We start from the raw sequence: 23,300 nt of genomic DNA, 5'->3' as shown, positions 1-23,300 counted from the left end.
TTGAGCATCCAAACTGCCTAGGTTCCCCCAAAGCCAGTATGTGCAGTAGGATCAAAAACCCATTGCCATTGTTCTTGAGTTCTCAGTAGTCCTCATTTTCAAGAATGATGTTGGACCATGTCATTGTATGTGTGAGGAACTTTACAGCTCGAAGGGGAAGTGACAGTTTCATCCACAAGGTTACAGGGAGGATTTTATGAGATGGCCACTGTCACTTGCAATCTTTCTGATAGCAGTCATAAGGTAGCAGCGAGTCTCTTCTTATTTCAGAGGAGGAGAAGAGGAGCTGGGGAGTGTCCATCATTTGACACATATTCCGATTAGTCACATAGTTAGAGCCATTAGTGCTGGAGGCAGAGCTGGAAGCCAGTCTGGCTCATGTCATGTCACATGCTCTGCTTCCCCCGAAGCCTGTCTGAAGTACATAGCTTGGTAGGGGATTGGAGGTGCACAGCAAGGCGGGACTTCAGCACACCAGGACAGGTACTTTCGATCCTTAGAAACTTTTAAGTGGACTGATTGATATATGGTTAAAATACTCCCCCATCTTTCCTTTCCTCCATCCTTCCCTCCCTCCCTTCCTCTTTTTCCCTCCTCATCTCCATCTGCATATGGATTAATTTAAAGAACATAAACTCCTCTTATACAGCACGGCTGGGCTGTGGTTATCACTGGCACTTGGCTAGGTTTCATGGCAAATGGCATACTTTATGCCGAGACACTGTGACGATTGTAGTAAGGAGGCCACTTGTTCATTTCCCAGCTGCCCAGACTCCCAAAATAACCACACAGAAACTGTATTAATTAAATCACTGCTTGGCCTATTAGCTCTAACTTCTTATTGGTAGCTTTTACATCTTAATTTAACCCATTTCCATAATTTTATATTTTATCATGAAGCTCGTGGCCTGACTGCAAGGTTCTAGCATGTCTGTCTCTGGCAGGGCTATATGGCTTCTCCCTGACTCCACGCCCGTTCGCCCAGAATTCAGTTTAGTTTTCCCTGCCTAGCTCTACTCTACTCTATCACAGGCCTAAGAAAGTTTCTTTATGAACCAATGGTATTCACAGCATACTGAGGGGAATCCCACATCAGACGATTATTCCAGGTCACTTATCCTACACACAATATGGTTAAATCTGATTTTACATGTACAGGAACCAGAATTTTAACCACATTTTTTTTTGGTCAGCAATTATATTATGATATTTTGTTTTCAGTCTTGAAGTTGACCTGGATATAGAAGAATATGCCAATAAAATTCTTTTATAAGTGAAAAACTTTAAAAATTTTTCACATGACCTAGAAGTATGTATAAACCCTCCACGCTTTCTCACTAGAACACACTTTGTCTCCGGGAGGCCATTCTCACTGTCAAGCCTCTGTTGCAATGTAACAAAATGAGTTTGCTTGATTCACGCTCTTACAGCCTTGTCATTAAAGTCATGTGGTCTCCGGTATAGATGAAACACGTAAGTGGAACCACATGTCTTTCAGAGGTCCGCAAGACAAACTTTTTCCCTATGAAGAAGAGAAACAAAGGCTGAAGATGGAATTGTCCTCTCTCGTCATGTCTAGGGGAGGATCGCACATTGGCAGTGGGCCTTAACTTCTGGACTCACCATGGGCTGCCTTGCCAGAGCCCCAGACAGCATCTCGTAGGAGGAGCCAGCCCCTGCAGCTCCTCCATAAATTACAGAAGCCCCTCAGTCCTCTGTGCTTATCTAAGAGGTAGCCTTGTTAAGGATTCCTAATCCAGCAGACATCAGAAACCTTCGAAAGGCCTGTATAACATCATAGCTTCCTTTGAAGGAGGTGAGGAGGTGGAAATGACTGAGGCATAGCCTAGTACCGGCCTGGCTCGGGTCAGACAGCAGGCAGAGTGAGCACAGGTAGAGTAAATCACCATCCATGGATTGGCACGAGTACACAGTTGGCAGAAGCAAAAAGGGCCAGATTGGTCCCAGATGACATCACAAGCAGAACTTCCTCTGTCACCATTTTCTTAATTATCCATTGTACTAACTAGTTTTATGTCAAGTTGACACAAGTGAGAGTCATTGAGAGGAGGGAACCTCAATTGACAAAATGCCTCAGAAGATCCAGCCAAGCAAGCCTGGTGGACATTTTCTTAATTAGTGATTTATGGGGGAGGGCTCATGCCTTGTGGGTGGTACCATCTCTGGGCTGGTAGTCCTGGGTTCTATAAAAATGGAGGCTCCACAAACTCTGGGCAGCAAGCCCATATGCAGCACTCCTCCACAGCCTCTACATTAGCTTCTTCCTCCCAAGTCCTGCCTGGTTTGAGTTCCTGCCTTGGCTTCCCTCTGTGTTGTAATCAGGATGTGTAAGCCAAATAAACCCCTTTCTTCTCAATGTCCTTTTGGTCATGGTGTTTTATTGCAGCAAGAGTAACCCTGAGACATTCCTCTGAAGAACAAATGTTGGTGGAGACTGCTTCAAACCCTGAAGCTGAAGTAGTATTCCTGCCTCAGCCTCCTGAGTGCTGGGACTACACGTGTGCATTGCTGCACCCCATTGTATTCTAGAGGAAGGGAAGAAGGCTCTCCCTGACCAATTCCATCATGAGCTTAGAAGTGGGAGCGTACACTTCGTAAGTCTGATAAACCTGACTTGGCTCCTACATGTCTGAATCACCAATCTCTTTATTAAGAAGCAAACCAAAATTTAGTTAGGTTGCTATTGGAGTTTGATTGGTCTCTCTCAGGCATTTCGTCACACAAAACTGTGAAGTCCGGTAGGGCTGGGGCAGGGATTCAGACCAGGTCTCAGGAGTCCAGTAGCAGACACATGGATCACTGAAAGTGATGGCAGACATATTTAACCTATTAGGACTGCTAGAAGGTGACACTGACATTTCGCCTCAATTCCTCAAAATAACACTTAACCTTTTCAGCAACATATTTCTTTAGCTCCATCATTTCCAATGGAAATCTTTGCAGATGCCTTTGAAATCAGTGCCCACCAAGCAGAGATCAACACTATCGAGTTTAGCTCTTTTCTGAGCTGAGTGTCTTCTCCCAGTCTTGCACTGCCTGAGACCTGGCTGCTGCCCTTGCCTTGGCGTGGAGAAATCACATTGCCAAGAGATCAGCCATTAAGAGCACTGGCTGCCTTCCAGACAACACGGGTTGATTCTTAGCACTTCCATGGCAGCTTACCACTCTCTTAACCGGAGTTCCAGAGGATCCAATGCCCCCTTTTGACCAATGTGGATATCACTTGCACACAGTGAGCATACATACTACATATATACATACACATACATGCATACAAAACCAGATGTATGCAAGCCATTCTTCACAGTGTTTGGATAGTAGGGTGGAAGAGTATAGAGTTCAGTAGAAGCCTGATCTGCTCAAGTCAGAGTCACGTGATCTCATCCCTTGGCTCTTGAGTATGTTTGGTCAATGCTTTTTCTGAAATAAATTTTTAAAGTTTCAAAAAAGAATTTTCTATTAATGATGCTTTGCTTTTCTTCTTTGAAGCAGGGATGCTCTGAGATGTTCTGCTTGATCACACCTGCTGTACCTGTAACTGTGGTGATCCCCCTGCAGGCTTTACAGCAGGCAGGGAAAAACCAATCCACCAAGAGACCAGGATGAAACTCGGTTCAGCCCGGTTTTATTGTAACCAGTGCTGGACCAGGACTTCCAGAGTCTGGCCCAGATCATTTTGCTTTAGCCATTTAAGCACAGCACAATTTTTCATAAAAGTATTTGGATAACAATTAACTCAGCCCCAAATGCACAACGATTTAAGACATGTTTACACTGAGATTCTTTACAAAGTACATCTGGCTTCTTTCATAAGAATGGGTACTGCTGGCTCAGAGACAGTGCCCAAGATTTAGGGTCTAGGGAGCTTGACTGAGGTAAACTTAATGCCTGTGGTGTCAGGATTGGCCTGCCCCTAAGATAACACAGAAGTCACTTGGGCTGTTGTAAGGCATACGTGACCTTACTCATAAGAGTGGGTTTTATGGTCTAAAAGCAATGCTCAAGGTTTAGGAGAAAAGGTCTTGGATAAGTAAAAGCATAAATTCTGGGAGATACAGCAGAGCCTGTCTCATTAGAGGGCAAAGGATCATCAGGTTGTAAAACCACATCATCCCTGGCATTTTGGGAAGAGCGGTTGTGCTCCTCATACCATTGAAGAGGTAAGCAGTTTGCCTCGCTTTCCCGGCTTCTCCGGTGCTTATCTGTGTGCACAAAGCTGTTTTGCCCTCTACAAACAGCTAGTCTCATGATAAGCAGCAGCCACTTCCAAAAGACCGACAGTTTTCTGTATTCAGTTTAGCCAGATTAAGCTATTCAGTAACTCTGTCTAACACTAACATGTGTGCATTTTATAGATGGGTTTAACATTGACTATTAGTTGACTCTGTGTTTAGGTGCTAGAGGTCACACTGGGTCCTGAGCATGCTAAGCGTGTACTTAGTAACGGCACTTTGCCCTCCGCCCGCAATGAGTTGATAATATAGATGGGCTTCATACAGCAAGTTGAAAACCTTAGGAGCAAAAGTTAAACAAACAAACAAATACATTAGGCTTCTCAAGAAGGGAGTTTTGTCAAGATGGACTTGGCAGTTTTATGTAATACAATGCCTGGTTGAGACCAGTCAAACCTTAACATCAACACTGATGACCAACCTGCCCTGAGATTCAGGCTTGCCAACAGACATGATGCCTTACAGCTAACCTCAGTGTTTCTGTCTCCATCTATAGACAAGCATCTCTGTCCCTCAGTTCTCTTAGTCTTTTTGGGTTTCTGGAGAATCCAGATGGAGTCGTGCAGTCTGCAGTGTTTGGAGATTAGGGTGGAAGAACGCTGTCTTAGTGAGGGTTTTTATTGTGGTGAAGGGATACCATGACCGCAGCAATGCTTCTTTGTTTGGTTGGTTTTTGTCTGTTTGTTTTGTTTTTCGAATCAGGATTTCTCTGTGTAGCCCTGACTGTCCTGGAATTCTCTCTGTAGATCAGGCTGGCCTTGGGCTCAAAGATCTACCTGCCCCTGCTTCCCTAGTGCTGGGATTAGAGACACGAGCCACCACCATCCTGCAACCATAGCGACTCTTTTAAAGGGAAACATTTAATTAGGGCAGGCTTACAGCTTCAGAAGGTTAGTCTACTATTGTCATGGCAGGAAGCATGGCCGTGTGCAGGCAGACATGGTGCTGGAGAAGGAGCTGAGAGTTCTACATCTTGATCCACAGGCAGCGGGTAGAGACTGAACCACTAGGCGTGACCTGAACTTCTGAGACCTCAAAGCCCACCCCCTCGTAACACACTTCATCCAGCAAGGCCACACCTCCTAATAGCGCCACTCACTATGGACCTATGGAAGTCATTTTTTTCAAACTAGCACAAGTATAGAATTCAGTAAATGCCCAGCCTCTCAAGTCAGTGAGTTAAGGAGACTTGTCTCTTGACTCTCAAGTATGATTGATGATGCTTCTGAAGCTCCCATGCTGTTTGGACATGGCAGCCCAGTGAGCCTGTGAGGTCATGCCCTTGAGTCTTTTGGGTTTGGAGGTGGGGCAGGCGGCATAAGTATGCCTTTATTTTTATACCTATGCTTTTAGGTCCTTAAGCTCAAACTCAGGACTTTATGCTTGCTATGTAAGCACTCTTCCTATGAACACTCCTAACCCACTGATCTACCTTTGCCAAAGATGCTATATCGTGCCTGTGTGCCTGTGTGTGTGTATGTGCTTGTGTGTGTGCACATGTTTGTGTGTGTGCCTGTGTCTCGGCACACATGCTCAAGTGGTGTGGGGCAGGTAGAGGTCATAGGACAGCCTCAGTTGTTGGTCTCTGCTGTCCACGCTGGCACATACTGTTGACTGGTTTACAGGTGCAGTTGGTTTTTACTCTTTACTCTTGGGAGCCAGCCACCCAACTCCCAAATAAATACACATTAAGACTTATGAATGTTGGGCCTTAGCTTGTCTTATTTCTAGACAGTTTTTCTTAAATTATCCCTTCAACCTTTTGCCTCTGGGCTTTTAATCCCCCCCCCCATTTCTGTGTATCTTTTCTTTCCTTCTTACTATGTGTCTGACTGTGTGACTGGGTGGCTGGAGCATCCTCCCCTCCTCCTTTCTCTTGCTTCTCGATCTCCTCTTCCAGATTTTTCCTCCTATTCGTTTCCTCTGCCTGCCAGCCTCACCTGTCCTCCTGCCTAGCTACTGCCGTTCAGCTCTTTATTAGGCTAGTCAGGTGTTTCAGACAGGCAAACTAACACAGCTTCACAGAGTTAAACAAATGCAGCATAAAAGAATGCAGCACATCTTTGCATCATTAAACAAATGTCCCACAGCATAAACAAATGTAACATACTATTCCACAACGTACAAGCTTCTAGGGTTTCTCCTTATCTCTGCTTCCCATCTCGCTGCAGGAGTGCTGGGATTACAGACACACACCACTGTGGGAATTCAAAGGGCTCTACCCACCGAGACGTCGCCCTACTCCCACAGGTGCCATCTAATCACCTCCAGTGATTTATTTGGAAAAGGACGCAATTTGCATCAAATGCTGAGCAATGAATGTGCATCAACAGATGCGGGGGTTAAGCTAAAATTCTAGGCGTGGCTGGGCAATAGTGCCGCACACATTTGATCTCAGCACTTAGGAGGCAGAGGTATAAGTTTCAGGCCAACCGGGTCTACAAAGAGAGTTCCAGGACAGCCAGGATTGTTAACAGAGAAGACCTGTCTTGGAGCAAAAAAACATCGAGGATGTGGTTCACTTCTTTTGTAATAAACTTGTCAGGTTACCAGAACCAGTCATACTTATACTGACTGAGTCAAAATTTAAAGATTTGAGAAAGCAATTGCCTTTTTAAACTTAAAAAAAAAAACAGTAAACTGAAGCAACCTACTCAACTAATCAGAAACTTCTGTATTTGTTTGGAGTAATGAGATATTTTCCTGTTGGGAGTTTTCATTTTAGAATTCTGCCTCAGGAAGAGCATCAACAAACACAAACACAGAACCTAGCACGCTGTGACCTATAGTGAGAAGACAGAAGAAGAGAATTGCATTGAATTTCTTCTGCAGTAATCCAAGATCTTTCCCCCTGGGGAGGGAAGTGCTAGGGGCCATGCATAAGCACACAGGGATTTATGTTTGCACCAGTTGGCCCCTTCGTGATTTCAACCTGCCTTCTCCTTCAGAAAGAGCCGTGAGGGTCTGCAAGCTGGTGCTCATGACTCATCTTGTGGACCATTTTGTGCATGTTTAACTCTTGGGAGTGTAATCAGAATCAGGTTAGCCTCAATCTCCATCTGCCCAGAGTAACGCTGTTCGATATTTAGCAGTACACACATAGAAGCAGTGGTTTACTCTGGTTATGAGTGTGCATTTTGTAGAGTAGAAAAATCTGGTGGGTGGGAGAAAAGCTTTAGAAGGTGTTCGTATGTATGAGGCCGCCGGGGTGGGGTAAGGCATCTTGGAGCTTTGAAGACACAGGGATGAGAAGCAGATGGGAGAAATATTTTAAAACTAATCTTTAAAGTGACTTTTATGGTTTTCAGTGGACTTTTTTTTTAATGTATCCTTTTTTCTTATGATTCCACGAGTTCAGAATCCACATGAAGATGACTTTGAAGTCTTAGTTTACGTTTTTGCTGATCTGTTGGTGTCTTCCAAGTCTGCATGCGGCACATCTGCGTATGCTCTCTGCTGAGAGAAACGAGCATTTTCTTAGCCTTACTTTGTCAGGACTGGCAGAAAAATTACAGCTAGAGAAGGAATCTTAAGAGCTACTGACGCTGAACCACAGTCTGGATAACTTATTAAGAAAAATTTATTTTGATTCCTGATTCTGATCCAAGGCTGAGTGACCTCAGATGGAGCTGGCCTTCATGCTGGCAGAGTATGGAGTTGAGGCAAGATTTCCATGGCAAGACACAGGCAGTGTGCCTAAGAGCAGAGTCCCAGTCACTTCTGAGAGGTTCTTTATCCTAGCATCGTATAATGGAGTCAGTTTCAACACAGATTCAAAAGGAGACAAGTCATGTTCAAACTGTGGCAAGAAGCACCCTGGAAGAAAGGCTCGAAGTGATATAGCATATGTTATTAAACACAGTGATGCCATACCAAAAGCCTCAATTTTAGTGATTTTTCTTTTCTGAGGGAGAATTTTTTTTAAATCCTCTCTCTCTCTCTCTCTCTCTCTCTCTCTCTCTCTCTCTCTCTCTCTGTGTGTGTGTGTGTGTGTGTGTGTGTGTGTGTGTGTGTTTGTGCACCATAACATGGGTGTGGAGGTCAGAGAGCACCTGGTGGGAGTTGGTTTTATCCATCTATCATGTGGGTCCCAGAGATCAAACTTAGGTCTTCAGATTTGGTGGTCGGCACCATCGTCTCTTAAGCCTCCTTGTTACCGTCCTTTCTTTTCTCTTTAAAGACATGGTCTCACTCTTTAGCCCAGGCTGGCATGCATCTCATTACTTAGCTCAGGATAGCTCAGTCATCTTGCCTGTCTCCCACGTGCTGTGATTACAGGCATGGGTAGGAATCATTTGCTTCTACAGGCCCAGGTCCAATGTCGAGGGAGAGTCGCCTGGGGTTGCTCGTTTGTCTCCCTGTGGTTCCGTCATGCTTCTGGATTTAGGTGTTCCTGTGGGATCCCTTATTCTCAGCAGAGAGGTGAGGAATGTAGCCACCGATGATGAAGGCTGTGGGAAGATTTAGAAGCCATGCATATACATACATCTTTCACATTCTATAGTCACAGTTCATATCATTAGCTGCTACCTGATGACAGAGGACCTAGGGCACAGATCTGGGATATGGGCCTAGGGAGAAGAGGCCACACAGCAATGCTGCCGTGCTCCTGGGCACCCATGTTCTGTGTCTCTCCTTGAAGAGCCAGAAAAGGAAGAGCAGAAAGTGAAGGTACCAGAGCGGTGGTGAAAGATGCTGACTAGGTTCAACACCAGGCTGTGCTGAATCTGCCTCTGGGGTCAAATACCCTTAGTCTCCCCCTTATACACAATAGCAGCGCTTCCAGGAAGTTAATTTTTGGGAGTTGGGGTGTCTTAGTTAGGGTTTCTATTGCTGTGAAGAAACACCATGACCACGATAATTCTTATAAAGGAAAACATTTAACTGACGTGTTGGCTTAGAGTTTTAGAGGTTCAGTTCATTATCATCATGGTGAGATATGGTGGCTTGCAGGCAGACGTGGGGCTGGAGAGGGAGCTGAGAGTTCTACATTCTGCAGGCAACAGGAAGTGGACTGAGATACTGGGCGTGGCTTGAATTTGAGACCTTAAAACCCACTCTACAGTGACGCACTTCCTCCAACAAGGTCACACCTTCTAATAGTGCCACTTCCTTTGGGGGCCATTTTCTTTCAAACCACCACATGGGCTCACTACTGGGCATTAAACCGCCTTGTTATGCTAGGCAGGTGATCTACCACTGAGCTATAGCCCCAGCCCCCAGCCCCAGCCCTCCCATTGTAGTTTTTACTTTGAGACATTCCTAGGCTAGTGGTTAGCTTTGAATTTTCTCATTGTCTACATAGGTTTTGAACTTGCGGCCCTACTGCCTCATCATCTTGAACAGCTGGAATTATAGGTTTGTGCCATGAAGCATGACTACATTAATTTTTGAACGGCCTAGATCTGTGTCTGGACTCAAGCACTTGACTTACCTGTGTGCCTCTCGTCCCTCTGGAATTAAGGGCCTGTGGAAAGACTTTCTTTACATTGTACTTGAGACTCACTGTATTCGAATGGGTACAAATGAGGCTTTCCCTTTGATCAGCGATGATTTAGCACACAAATTAACACAAGTGTGTGTAAGACAGGGGCACTGAAGGCAAAAGGGGCTCCAGCCTGTGCATCCTAACCCTATGCTCTGAGAATTGAGACTTCTCTGTCCCCCTTTCCCAGTGAGGTCGCTTGTGGTAATTAGTTTTGTACCTGATATTAAACACTAACCATGTGCCCCCACACCTTTGTATGTGTATTTATGTGGCGAGACTGGGGGCTGTGAGTGTGTGTTCATGGGCATGTATGTCGTGATTGCGCATGCACATGCATGTACTCATAGGGGCAAGGGAATCATCTTGGTTATCATTCTCAGGAACACCATCCACTTCTTTTGAGACCAGGTCTCTCAGTGGGGCCAAGGACTCACCAATTCTGCTAAGACTGTCAGAACAGTGAGTCCCGGGAATCTTCCTGTCTGTGTTTCCCCAGGACTGGGATTGCAAATGCATGAGTGTCTGCGAAGCTTTCCACATGGATGCTAGAGCTCGCATCCGGGTTCTCATGCTTGCATGGTAAGCACTTTACCAGTTGGATCCGTCTTCCCAGCCACTGGACTAATTCTTCAGGTGTTGCCAATAGAGCTTGGGTCTTTGAACCTGATCCATTCTGCTATTGTGCTATGTTCCCCTCTGAACTATTTCAAGAGCCCAATGCACATAACTTTGGAAACATATTTGAATACCTAGATGACCATTAATTTAAAATTTTTAGTCAATAACAGAAACTCTTCAGTGAAATTCTACCAGAAACTCGAGTCATGTTGCCTGGCGGCAGAGGAGGGAGACTGGGGTGGAGCTGCCCACAGGGAGTGGGAAGGAACAGACACAGCTTGCCAGAATTCTAGACCTGTTCCCACAACATGGACTTCATACCTTGGTTCGGATCTCAGCTGTGCACAGAACAAAACTGTTTTCCAGAAAGAACTGTCAGTCTCATGGAATTTTGCAGCAAGTGTCTGAACATCTTTGTTTCCATGGGAGTCTTTTAGTGGTTGATGCAGGTCAGCGTGAGGCCACAGGCAGAGAGAGCCCAGAAGCTCATCTGGGCATGAGGGACATGAGTGTTGATGGGATGCGAAAGAGCCTATCCAGAAGGGAGACCCGGCCCTGGCCTGACTTAACCATCAATCACTTTGAGATTCTTAGGCAAGTCACTCACTGTCTGGACCTCGGTTGTCTCAAATCCTGCCTTGGTGGAGCTTCAGAGAGAGCCATGGCTCTAGTCCAGTTTTGGTCCAGCGCTTGTTATTTGAAAATGCCCCCAAATGAGCAAGGATGGAAAAGTGAAAATTTTCCACAGTATTTCTGGGTTTTCACACGCTGCTTAAGAGGAGGGAGTTCTCATGTTAACAACCCTCAGGTCAGGCTGGCTTTTAGGAATCATTTGTAAATATTGCAAATGTTGGAAATACGTTGTCTATAAATTAGCAACTTCAGGCCCGGTGGAATGGCTCTGTGGGTAAGGGCACTTGCCACCAAGTCCGACGACCCAGGTGTGATTCCCAGAACTTATGCTGGTGGAAAGAGGGAATTGATTCTAGCAAGCTGTCTTCTGACCTCCAGAATGTGCTGTTGAAGGGTAGAGCCCCTGGCCTTGTCCATACTGTGTACCTGTCCTACCTCTCCAATGAATAAATGCTAAGACACTTCAGCAACTTCAGTGTAATGTTAGGCTCATTAGCTTAGTCCTTTACCTACTGTAGAAATAGGACTATCATTATAAGGATGCTATGTCCACCTAAAATAATTTATAAGTAGTTAGTAAACCCATGTATATGCATTGTATTCTTTTACTGAAAAAATAATTTTAGTATTTTGTTTTTTTTTCTTTATAGATATGATGGGAAAAATTATACAGAGGAATTTTGACTTCTCAGTTGACTCAAAGGAGGTAACGTTTTGTTGTTATTAAAAATAGCATATACGAGAAAAACCATGTCTAGCTTGAACACAGGTCTTTAAAACAATCATTGTTTTATCTGTAATTTGGAAACTTTTTTTGACTAAGGAATTTTTATGGGAAATTGTCTTATTTAATGGTTCCCATTTGAGTGGCAGCAGAAGCTTCACAATTGGTGATTGAGGAAAACCAAGTTGTGCATCATTTGAAATTTTCCTGAAAAAAAAATACTAAGATTTTTGTTTGTTTGTTTGGTTTTCATTTTCAGCTAAGGAAGGGAAGTTCCTTAAGCAGAAATGCTCGAGAACTCTTAGAAGCTAGACACCGGGACAGGGGAGCTTGTTTTCGAGAGCAGCTCTCTCCATGGCCACTTCCCTCCTGGCTCCTTGTTGCATTGGCTGAGCAGCTGCTCAGTGTGCACACGGCTGGAATTAGAGGGATGGTGGAGATAAGGAAGGCTGCTCTCGGACAAGCCCCAGCAGGACCGTATGGTTTCAGGGTAAAGGGCAATGAGGAAATAAGTAGGTCTGAAGAAACATGCAAAGAAACAGAGAAAATCAAGTAATTCTGAGCAGAAGCCCCGACTACACATAGTGACTCTCGCTGAAGGACAAGGAGATGGGCCAGGTAGGAGGCGGCTTTGGAAGTGCTGGGGGATTGAGTGAGCTCTGAAGCCAGGTGTGGAAGAGAGAGAAGAGCAGTTGGTCCAGAGAGAGAAAAGTGACCCTGGTCAGGTCAGGAGGTGAGAGGTCAGGGTTTGCAGAGAGCATCAAGGGATCTCACTGCCCTCTGTCAGCCCACGAGGCACTGCTGTTCCTCACCTTTCCTTCTGGGACCTAAACAGAAGAATAGATTTTGAGTTTGGATAGTTGTTAAGTGTAAGGCCCAGGAAACACACAGACAGGTGTATGCAGGGTAGTGGGTGAAGGGTGATAAAAACCAGGGAAATGTGTTTGTTGTGTTCTTAGCCCTCCACAAGGTAAGCAGGGTGTGTTACTTGCTCTTGCTCTGCTCTGAGGGGCCAGGGGAACAACGAGATAGCCAGGACAGGGCTGAACGTGAAAACCCACTGCCCCAGTTGGCTAATGAGTTCAGACCCTCAAGTTAGAAACATCTGCTTCACAGCCTCTGTTTGTGGTGAGTGATACCCAGAAAAGGCTGAGTGGAGATGCCGAAGAGGGAAGGTGCTTCGGAAGCCGTTTTCACCTGTCCGACCATGGGACAGTTCAGGAGGAAACCACCTTGCCTTCTGCTCACTGCCCTGCTAGGACTCTGCAGAGCATTTTCCTTCAATGCTCTCACATCACTGTATCACCAAACTCTTGTCCAGATTGGCTCATATCTCTGGACAAATGCCACGGCTGCTGCTTTCCCTGTGTCTTGAACGTTAGCATGCCCGATGAATCTGATAGCCCCAACGGCAAGGGCTCCTCTTCTAGGGACAGGTAGGAATGGGGACATGAGCTCACTTGGGTTCAGGTCCGGAGACTCCTGGGAGTGGTCTAGCTACCTCTTTGCCACCTCTCCAGTGGGAGAAGACACACTGCCCATTAGAACTCACATCCCATTTGTTTGCACAAGGAAAGCGCACTCCAGGGATCTTGGAGGGTATTTTTAAAAAAGAACACCCTGCAGGAGTCATTGGGTTTTACTGTCTGTAAGAGGCTCTGGCCAGCATCCATCTTGAGTATCTGCTCATCTAGAACACAAAGAAGCACTGGTGGCAGAGTACCTACCCGTCCTGTCACATGCTGTCATTTCCCTTATAGTTTTTGCAAATGCTTCCCCAGGTACTGCTCTCTGCTTATCCTGCCCGTTAGTAGCAACACCGTGGATGTTCCCTAGAGATTTTGATATTGTTCTTCAGGGTGGGCTAGTTCCTGGTATTTTTAAAAGCTCCCTTGATGATTATAATGCGCAACTGAGTAGAGAACAATGGGACACCAAGGTGTGGAAACAAGATTTTCACTGCTGTACACCACAGAAATAAATTTATCCTGTATTACTGCTCATTTAGAAAGAGACGAGTGAAAATTCACCCACCCAAGTCCGTGGAGGTTTTTGCTGTTACCGTGTAAAATAGATCAGACAGGTTGGCTCTTAGGTTAGAGAAATTACAAAAGAATCAGCCATTTGTTATAGTTTATAATTAGAGTGACCTTCGTGCATCCAGCGTGACCAGCCACAATAAGCAAGTGAGGACAGATTTCCCCAGATTACTCATGTGTAATTATTGTATGTAAATATGTAAAGATACCTGGCCTTACCCACACCTGGGCTCAAGTACCATAAGGGAAGAGGAGACTGGAAATTAGTTACATGGGGAGGTCCTTATGGTTGGCGGATATGTCAGTGGTATCAAGTTTGTAGGCTCACCCGGAAAGATAGAACGGAACTTGTCAGGCCGCTAAGCTAACCCTTGGGGATATGTCTCTCTGAAATGTCCCCAACCCCCAGCATTTTCCGTACTTCATTTAAAAATTAATAGAAACATGAGCATTGTTTTTTTCAGAGTTGTGAATATCTGCCCCAGGTGAGGAACAATTTGCATCCATTCAGGTTTCCAAGCCAGAAAACTTCAAAGCGGTGAAACGAAGCCACTTCATTTTATTTTTGCCACAGATGGCATCTAGAAACAGCAGCAACTTTCCTCCCCACCACACAGGCCACCAACAGGGATAGGTTTATAAACTGAGCAAATTTAGCTTAAGGAAAGATCCACTGAGATGTGCTTTATTTTCCCCTCATCATTGTGGGTTAGTTCATCTTCATCGCTGACTGGTCCCCATCTCTGGACGACGCTGAAGAATCTCTGGTTTGGGGTGTGGCTTTTCTTTCATTAGCTCATCAGTTGACTAAGTTTTGGTTGCAGGTGGGGCTTGCTGTCTAGGAGGTGATGGCAGGAGATGGCTCTACGGCAACCATTTCTTCTAAGTGAAGCACCGTATCTCAAATGGCAAGTTCAGGGCTACAGAGCAGTGTGAAATAAGATGTACAATGTTCAGACTTCCTGGAGGAGGTAGCATCTATTCTGAAACTTGAGTTTCCTTCAAGGAAGGAGGGATGACCTGAGTAGGAAGACAACCTGGGCAGTCAGAGTGAGGAGAGAAGAGAGGAAATGTCCTGACAGAGTGACACCGAGCAGAATGGTTAGGAAGAGTGAGGATGTGAAGCCAAGATGGGTAATAAAGGACACGCTGGCAAGTGTGTGTTAGAAATGGCACACCTTTAATCCCAGCACTCGGGAGGCAGAGGCAGGCAAATCTCTCTGAGTTCGAGGCCAGCCTGGTTTACAAAGCAAGTCCCAGGACAGTCAGGGCTATACAGAGAAACCCTGTCTCAACAAACAAACAATCAATCAAACAAACAAACAAAAATAACCAAAATAAAAATGAAATAAAAAAAAGAAATGGGGGGACTTCACTGGATTCTGTTAAACAAGGGAATGACGCTTTCAGAGGGGACGCTTTGGAAGAGTTGTCTTTGGCTCTAGGCTACCCTCATGACCTGCTTCATGAAGATCATGTAGCAAGCGTATTAGTATCTGTAACTGCCCTGCAATTCTCTTTTTCCTAACTGATGATCATATTGACTTCAAACCTTCCAAAAAACCCAGATGTGAAATTCAGAACTTGACTCTAATTCAAACACAAATTCTCAAACATACACCCGAGAATCTGTATTCCTTTCTCATGTTGATCCTTCTGCCTTGATTTTTTTTTCCAGTGTGGAATATGGTTATGGTTAATGACTCATGTGACTTTTCTGTTTTATTTTGATGCATGCTGCCTCTGCTACACACAAACTCCTCAACTGCTTTGATTTCCACAGCCAGAAAACATAGTCTTGGCTTTGAAGGTAAACTGCATGCCTACTGTTTGTCTGAAGTCGGCACTTTCCGCCCATCCCTGGTGTCGCCCCGTGGTAGTGTTTAGATTGATTGTTTTGTCTGTGTCTCAGCTGTCATATTTAATTTTCCCTTTGTCTGTTGTCAAGATAATCTACAATGTGCTCAAAGATCATGAGCCCTGAAAATTGATCAACAAATGGCCAGAACCTTTGGTGTAGAAATCAGCTCTGAGGACACCCTAGGACGGGGAACATAGTTCAGGGGTAGCGCACTGGCCTCTCTGATGTGTGAGGCTCTAAGTTCGGTTCTCAGCACTGTGGCAGGTGGGAGGAAAAGGAAGGAAGGAAATAATGCATTTTCATTCCCGACACTGTCTGATATTTAGTTGGTAAAATTGGAAAGGTTTTATATAATGTATAAACTTTTTGCTTGATGCTAAAACTAATTCACTGTAAATATTTCAACATATCTTCTCTACTGGGTTTGAGTTTATCGTCTACTGGGGTTCAGAAAATAGTTAAAATTCCTTTCAAATACTAAATAATTTTGTTTGCTGAGAAATGGTAGAAAAATGTGTAAGTATGTGAGAATTTGTAGTGTCTGGGCTGGTTTCTTAATTGACCGATGATATTAGTCCTCAAGGAAATGCTAAATAGTCAGTTAATAATGGGTGTTTGTAGACAGGGGAAAGGACACACACACACACCCTCGGCAACTTCTCTTGCCATTATTTCCTAATTTTTTTAGCATCAGCAGTACCCCAGTTCATACCCGAGTGCTCGTCGGTAATTAATTGCTATCTATTGACTGTGAGCTGTTGTCTTCACTGTGAGATGTTGTGTTCATCTGTCATGCCCGTGAGGCTCATCTCATTGATGGGCCCTTTCCTAGTGTAAGGGGACCAGGAGCTCCCAGAAGGATGCAACTGACTTCAGTTTTACTGCTCTCTAACAAGAGATCGCATTTGCTTCTGGCACTGTCGCCAGAGCCCAATAATGCATCTGTCTGTACAGAGGGCCATTTAAGAGAAGAGGCTGGCATTGAGGCAAGGAAGGCAACCGTTGAGAGCCAGGTAGATGGGAGGATGGCAGGTTTGTCACCAAGTTCATTTTGCTGGAAATTCAGGAGTGATCACAGAGGCAGTTGATAGGGGTTCACCGACCGGTGGGTGACTCCCCACAACAGGTGACCAGAGGTGCACACGATCACAATTTTCCATAAGGAGATGCTTTTTGCTTCTGCAGATTTCAAAAACAAAGGTCTTTGTTTTCTTCAGCTGTTTTTTGTCATTGCTATATTACACGGTGGACAAGCTAGAGAGAGTGGTAGTCCTGAGCTCTCTTTTTAATTGCCACACTCACAGTAATGCAAGAAAACACACATTGTCTGATTGGGGAAAGATAAAGTGAGGTGGTTGAACAGGAAGTTGGAGGTGGGATCCGGTCTCAGTGCGCGCCTGCAGGAGCAAGGCTCATGTCTTGATTTACTCTCATCATCTTAGCTGCTACATCAGCCATTGCTATCTTGTTTGTTTATCAAGCATCAACCTGTGATTTTCCAGCATTCTTTAGAAGCATGAGGAGGGACTTGGTGCCGAGGGTGTAGCTCAGTTGACAGAGTTCTTGCCTAGCATTCAGGAATCCATGGGTTCCAGCCTCAATTCCATCCGCAGAAGCTAGGCATGGAGGCACACATCTGTAATTGAAGTATCCAGGAGGGTCATTCATTACCGCTGAGATCAGCCTGGGATACAGGGAGCTTCGTCTCACAAACAACAGGGGAGTGAGAAAACCAAGAAGAGAAATGTGGGTGACTTTGTGTGCGGACTGGCGTGAGAGATTATTCCATCCTCCAGGTCATTGTTACATGTGCCCCAAGAACAAGCCAGCAAGGACCATGAAAACATATTAAGGTCTAAAGATTCCATGTGGGAGTTGTGCTGGGTCTTAGGCAACCCCGTAGGAGGAAAGGGTCCCAAAACCGGTTACCAGAGTCAGAGACAGCCCCTGCTCTCTGTTAGGAGTCCCACAAGAGGACCAAGCTACACAACTGTAGCAGATGTTCAGGGGCCTAGGCCAGTCCCAAGCGAGTTCTCTGCTTGGCAGTTCAGTCTCTGTGAGCCCCTGTGAGCTCACAGATAAGCTGATTCTATGGTTTTCTTGTGGTGCCCTCAGCCCCTCTGGCTCCCATAATCCTTCCTCTCCATTTTTGACAAGATTACCCAAGTTCTACCTAATGTTTAGCTGTGGGTATTTGCATGTTTCTATTAGTTGCTGGGTAAAGCCTCTCTGGTGACAACTGGGCTAGGCAACTATCTAGAAGCATAACAGAATATCATTAAGAATCATTTCATTGACTAGTTTTGTTATTGTTGTTTGGTTGGTTGGGTTTTTTTTTTTTTTGCCAGTCTTGTTTGGTTCTATCCTTGGTCTCTGGGCTGTCCAGCCTCTCTGGTCCTGGCCTTCCAGGCAGTGTCAGGGGTGGGCTCCCTCTCATAGCATGGGCCTCAAGATGAACCAGTCATTGGTTGGCCACTTCCATAATTTCTGTGCCACCTTTGTCCCAGCATATCTTAGATTCTTTTTATAAACACTGAGTTTGTCACTAGTCAATCCCATCTATCATGGTTCAAATCCCAGTCTACTACTAATTCTGTTTTTCTGATGTAGAGTACCCTGTTTGTGTATGACTCCCTAGGCAGAGCTATTTTTAAAGCCATCTGGAAAGGAAAATGCCTTTGAAGTTGAAAGTAAACCATTTCCCACTCGACCTTGCTCTTAGGTAACTTCCAGGAAAATGAAAGGAATATTAAACTCCTGGCCAAGATTCTAGTAACTCAGGACTCCACTTCCTTCAAAAGCTCAGCGAGCTTCTAAATGGAAAAACACACCAATGCGTGCATACCAAGCTACTCACGACTGTGGAATGTTCTTTCTGTTTCGTGTGACATGTACTGTGTCTTTCCTTTACGTTGCAGATTGCCTACTATGAAATTGGAATCCTTATCTGCACCATCCTGGGACTGCTATTTATTATCCTCATGCCTCTGGTGGGCTACTTCTTCTGTATGTGCCGCTGTTGTAACAAATGTGGCGGAGAGATGCACCAGCGGCAGAAGGAGAACGAGTCGTGCCGGAGGAAAAGCTTTGCTCTTTCACTCTTGGTGATTTGTCTGCTCATGAGGCAAGTCGAGTCTTGGACCATAGTCATTAGGGTGTTGCAAGGTGATGGGGAAGGCCTCTTTCTACCTTTCCGTCCATGAGTTTATTTTATTTTTCTCTTTATTTCTTCTTCTTCCTCCTCCTCTTCCTCTTCCTTCTCTTCCTCCTCTTCCTCCTCATCTCCCTCCTCTTCCTCATCTCCCTCCTCCTCCTCGTCTCCCTCTTCCTCCTCTTCCTCCCCTTCCTCTTCTTCCTCCTCCCCTCCTCTCTTCTTTTTGTACAGATAGGGTTTCACTATATAGTTCTGGCTGCCCTGAAACTCACTATGTAGACCAGACTGGCCTTGAACTCACAGAGATCCGGCTGCTTCTGCCTCCCAATGTGCTAGAATTAATATTAATAAAGGTATGCACCAATGCCCGCAGTCTTTTTCCCCCAAGACAGGATACCAATACATAGTTACGGTTAACCTTGATCTTACACATAGTAAGGACTGCAGAAGTCCTGACTGGCTTTGAACCTCTAATAATGATTACTCCGGCTTCCGAGTCCTGGGACCAAAGGCATGCCCTACTACACCTCGCTGAATCCATGCATTTAAAGTGAAACAAAGCAGAAAGGGACATCAGAAGCATCTCACAAAGCTGCCACTGTGCCTAGAAGGTGCCATCGTCTGGAAGTTGCCCCACCTTACTGCACATGCTCTCGTTTTGGTAGTTTTCTCTTTTGTAGATATCCTGATAAACTGTGTGTGTGTGTGGGGGGGGCACATTCTAATGTGTGGATTCAGGCACACATGTACCATGGCCTGTATGAGGTCACAGGACAACCCTGGATGTAGGCCTTCTCCTTCCACTTTGTTTGAGACAGGGCCTCGTCGTTATTTTCCCACTGAATACTCTAGGTGAACTAGCTGACAAGCTTCTAGGGATTCTACCATCTCCACCTCACACCTTACTGTGGGAGTACTGGGGTTGCAGATATTTGTGATACATGTTTAGCTTTTACGTGGTGTCCTAGGATTTGAACTCGAGTCCTCATGCTTATGTGGCAAGCACTTTTACCCACTGAGCCACCTCCCCATCCCCTGGTGAACTTGGTGGTTGAAAGCCTTTACTTTTCTCCTCCGCTACCTCTGTGGAGGCTGACACATGCAGGCAGGAAGCAGAGCCTCCGTGTGCTAGGTGATGCCAAAGGAATGTTGGCACACCCCTGTACGCTGTAAATTTGTGAGGATGGTGGAATACGGAAAGCTTCCTAGCTATTTCAAAACCTGCTTTGCTTGAGTTTGCTGTCTGTTTGCTCCTGCTGGTGAAGTTTATATCCACTCTCTTTTGTGATCTAGGATACTCCATGGAGTTATTGCTATTGGTAGAAGTTTCCAGCTAATGGACAGACCAGAAACATACATGCCTTTAAGATGTTGGACCCATGCTATTGGACCCATGTCTATTCCCCAGCTGAAGAATGCCCAATCATGCTATGGGCCCCTTGTTACGATCTTTTTGCTGTATTGCCCCACGGTTCTTCAATGCATGTTTTTTTTTTTACATTTTTAAAAAAATACATTTTAATTTATATTCATGTGCGTGTCTGTGTGTGACATACACATGCACACATGCACCTACAGATGGATGGGGGAGGGCAGAGACAGACAGTGTGCATGCATAGAGAGGTCAGGGGTCAACTCCTGAGACTCTGCTCTGGTTCTACCAGGATCAAACTCAGATCATCAGGCTTGGCAGTAAGTGCCTCTACCCACTGAGCTATCTTGCCTGACCTCAGTGAGTATTTCATGCGCTAAGAGAAATGAAGTCCCATGTGCACAATGCTGAACTACTTGACTTTCCCAAAACATCACATTTGCTCAGCAGCTGGAAGAGGTTTTAAGTCTAACGATGTTTGTGTTTAACTGGGACTTTAAGCACAAAGCAGTAAGTCTTATACTTAAAGTTCTGGGTCCAAAGCCAGAGAGAAGTGCTTCAGTGTGGTCATTGATAAAGGCCTGGCCAAGGTGCATGACTTTCAAATATACCCACCAAAGATTCACAGCTAGACATCTGTCACCGAGAGATGACAAGGAAAAGCAATTTGCAGATCTGGTAACTATGATAAAAACAGAAAGAGGGGAGTACCATCACTTTGTTTGTTTTTGAGACAGGGTTTCTCTACACAGCCCTGGCTATCCCAGTACTCACTATATATGCCAGGCTGGCCTTGAACTCATGGAGATCCACCTGCCCCTGTCTCCTGAGTGCTGGGATCAAAGTCATGTGCCACCACACCCTGCAAAACACCTTTTTATATTTGGAAAAAACATAAAATATGTGAAATGATTGAAAGAAAACCAATGGCTGCCCTGGAAAAGAAACAGAAGGTTGCTGGGCAGGAACTGTGGAAGGAGCTGTAGTTCAGCTGTTTGGCTCCTGAGGTTCTATCCCAGGCTGGGTGTCACCTCTGAATTAGTTTAAACGTGAACAACAAAGGATCCTCATCACCAATAAGAAGCCAGTTTATTACTTCTTACCACAGAGGAGTGACCATGGAATTAAAGACAGGACTTCACATTGACCATATATTAATATCTGCATAAACAGGACTTAAATGCATGTGCTGTTAGCCTCTTGCACTGTCAGCTACCCAGAGGACTGCTGACCTTCTCGCTCGTACACTAAGTGAACACATCTCTTTTTATCTCCGACTTTTCCTGCACTGTCTGTCTGACTGAGCCTCTCGTGTATAACTCAAATCTGTTCTTTCTTGTGTAATTCCTGATGTGTCTGTTTTTCCCTACTTCCCTGTGAAGCCTTCTCAGGGTGGGTAGGCCCAGCAGTATAGGAGCTAGCTAGTTATCAAAGAATGTAATTACAGCCTCCAGACCTCTGAGACTCAACAGGGCTTCACTAGTGTTTCCTAGAAGCTAGCAACACACAAGCTTCCTTCACCCACAGACTTGCCCAGCGTGTTTTTCATCTATACCCTAGGCATTATGGGCCAGACTCAGACCAGGAAGTGCCATTTGAGCACACTGCCTCTCCTGTTAGAATGATTCCCTACTGAGCAAGCAAATCACTTCTTAAGAAACTTACCTGGTATATATGAGTGTTGTGTCTGCAAGCCTGTCTGTGTACCACATGTGGTTCATGGCCAGTACTCACAAAGACCAGAAGAAGGCATCATATCCCTTGGGACTGGAGTTACACATGTTGTGAGCCTTTATGTGGTGGGTGCTGGGATCTTAAAATGGGTCCTCTAGAAGAGCAGCCAGTGTTCTTAACCGATACACCATCTTTCCAGGCCCCCAAAGCTAATTGCATTTTTTGCTTTATGAAAATACATGTCAAAATATTATGAAGATTCTTTATTACACAGATTTATTTATCTGACTCAATAAGTATTTGTATATGTATAAAGGGATTTTCATTTTTAAAAGGGAAAGAACGGTGTTTTCTATATTGGATTCCTCTTTTAAGTCGGACTTCTGTTTACATTCCTATAAATTACTTAGGACCTCATTCTGAATTTTTACTGTGCTTAAAATACCAAAATATGTAAAGAAAGCTATAAAGTAAGATACAAATCTAGTTTCCATTTACATATTTACATATAGCTCAGCTAGCTTTTTTCTTGAGATGAAGACCTATTAAAACTTTTTTGCTAGGCTTTTTATTTTTTACATATATATTAGTTTGGAAAATTATTTTTAAAATTTTTTTTGATTCTCTAGTTTTTTACACATTTAAGTTTTTTCTCAGCCTAAACAAAACATTAGTTTTCAATTAATAATTTCAGATTTCAACATAATTAAGCCAGAGCTAATCTCTTGTTTAAGCATGTGGCAAATTTAAAACTACTTAGATTTTATGTTGTACATTAAACTTATCTGTAAGATGGGGTGTTTTTTTTTTCTTCTTTAAATTCAGACATGTAGACTGAAGTTTCTGTCCCGCCTGGTCCCACAGCTGTTCAGGCCCAAAGAAACTCACAAAAACTATATTAATCTATATTAATTGTAACATTGTGTACCTATTAGCCCAGGCTTCTTATTAATTAGTTCTTACAACTTAACCCATATTTCTTATCTATGTTAGCCACGTGGCTTGGTACCTTTTATCACTGAAGCATTCTCATCTTGCTTCCTCTGCCCCTGGCTGCTAACTGTGACCACCTTCCTCTTTTCAGAATTCTCCTAGTCTGGTTGCCCTGCCGGTACTTCCTGCCTGGCTATTGGCCAAGCACTTTATTAAATGAATATGAGTGACAAATCTTTACAGTATACATGAGCATTATCCCACAGCACAGACAGAAATTTAGATTTCTTTGCCTCGAACCTCTCAATTTACTGTAGGTATTTTGACATCTTCTCTTTGAATCCCTTATCACTTTTCATCGTGAGTGAGTACTTGCTAATATTTGCAAATAATCAGAACAGCCAAAAAGATTAAGAGTTAGAAGTGGAAATGTGTAAAAGGGAAAGCAAATGACAATAAGAAGAAATTATGTCACCAAAACCAAAGGATTGGGTAGAAGGAGACAGAAGTTGGAAGCCACATTAGAAAGGAGGTAGAAGGAAGGCCCTGCT

At 44.5% G+C, this 23,300-nt stretch overlaps 1 protein-coding gene across 3 annotated transcripts in view; it reads left to right on the top strand.

The window, feature by feature from the left end:
* Prom1 (prominin 1) overlaps positions 1-23,300 on the top strand; it is a 101,135-nt gene that overhangs the window by 31,744 nt on the left and 46,091 nt on the right. For 2 of the 3 annotated variants that reach the window (XM_026788678.1, XM_026788679.1), the window contains exons 3-4: positions 11,643-11,698; positions 18,535-18,740. In XM_026788678.1, the coding sequence (XP_026644479.1) occupies positions 11,643-11,698; positions 18,535-18,740 (262 nt within the window). Of the gene's footprint in view, positions 1-11,642; positions 11,699-15,538; positions 15,566-18,534; positions 18,741-23,300 lie in introns of all 3 variants that reach the window. The other variant, XM_026788680.1, reaches the window with a different exon arrangement.

The sequence above is a fragment of the Microtus ochrogaster genome, unplaced genomic scaffold (assembly GCF_000317375.1).
Source record: "Microtus ochrogaster isolate Prairie Vole_2 unplaced genomic scaffold, MicOch1.0 UNK5, whole genome shotgun sequence".
NCBI lineage: Eukaryota > Metazoa > Chordata > Mammalia > Rodentia > Cricetidae > Microtus > Microtus ochrogaster.
This window is presented reverse-complemented; position numbering and strand designations above follow the sequence as displayed.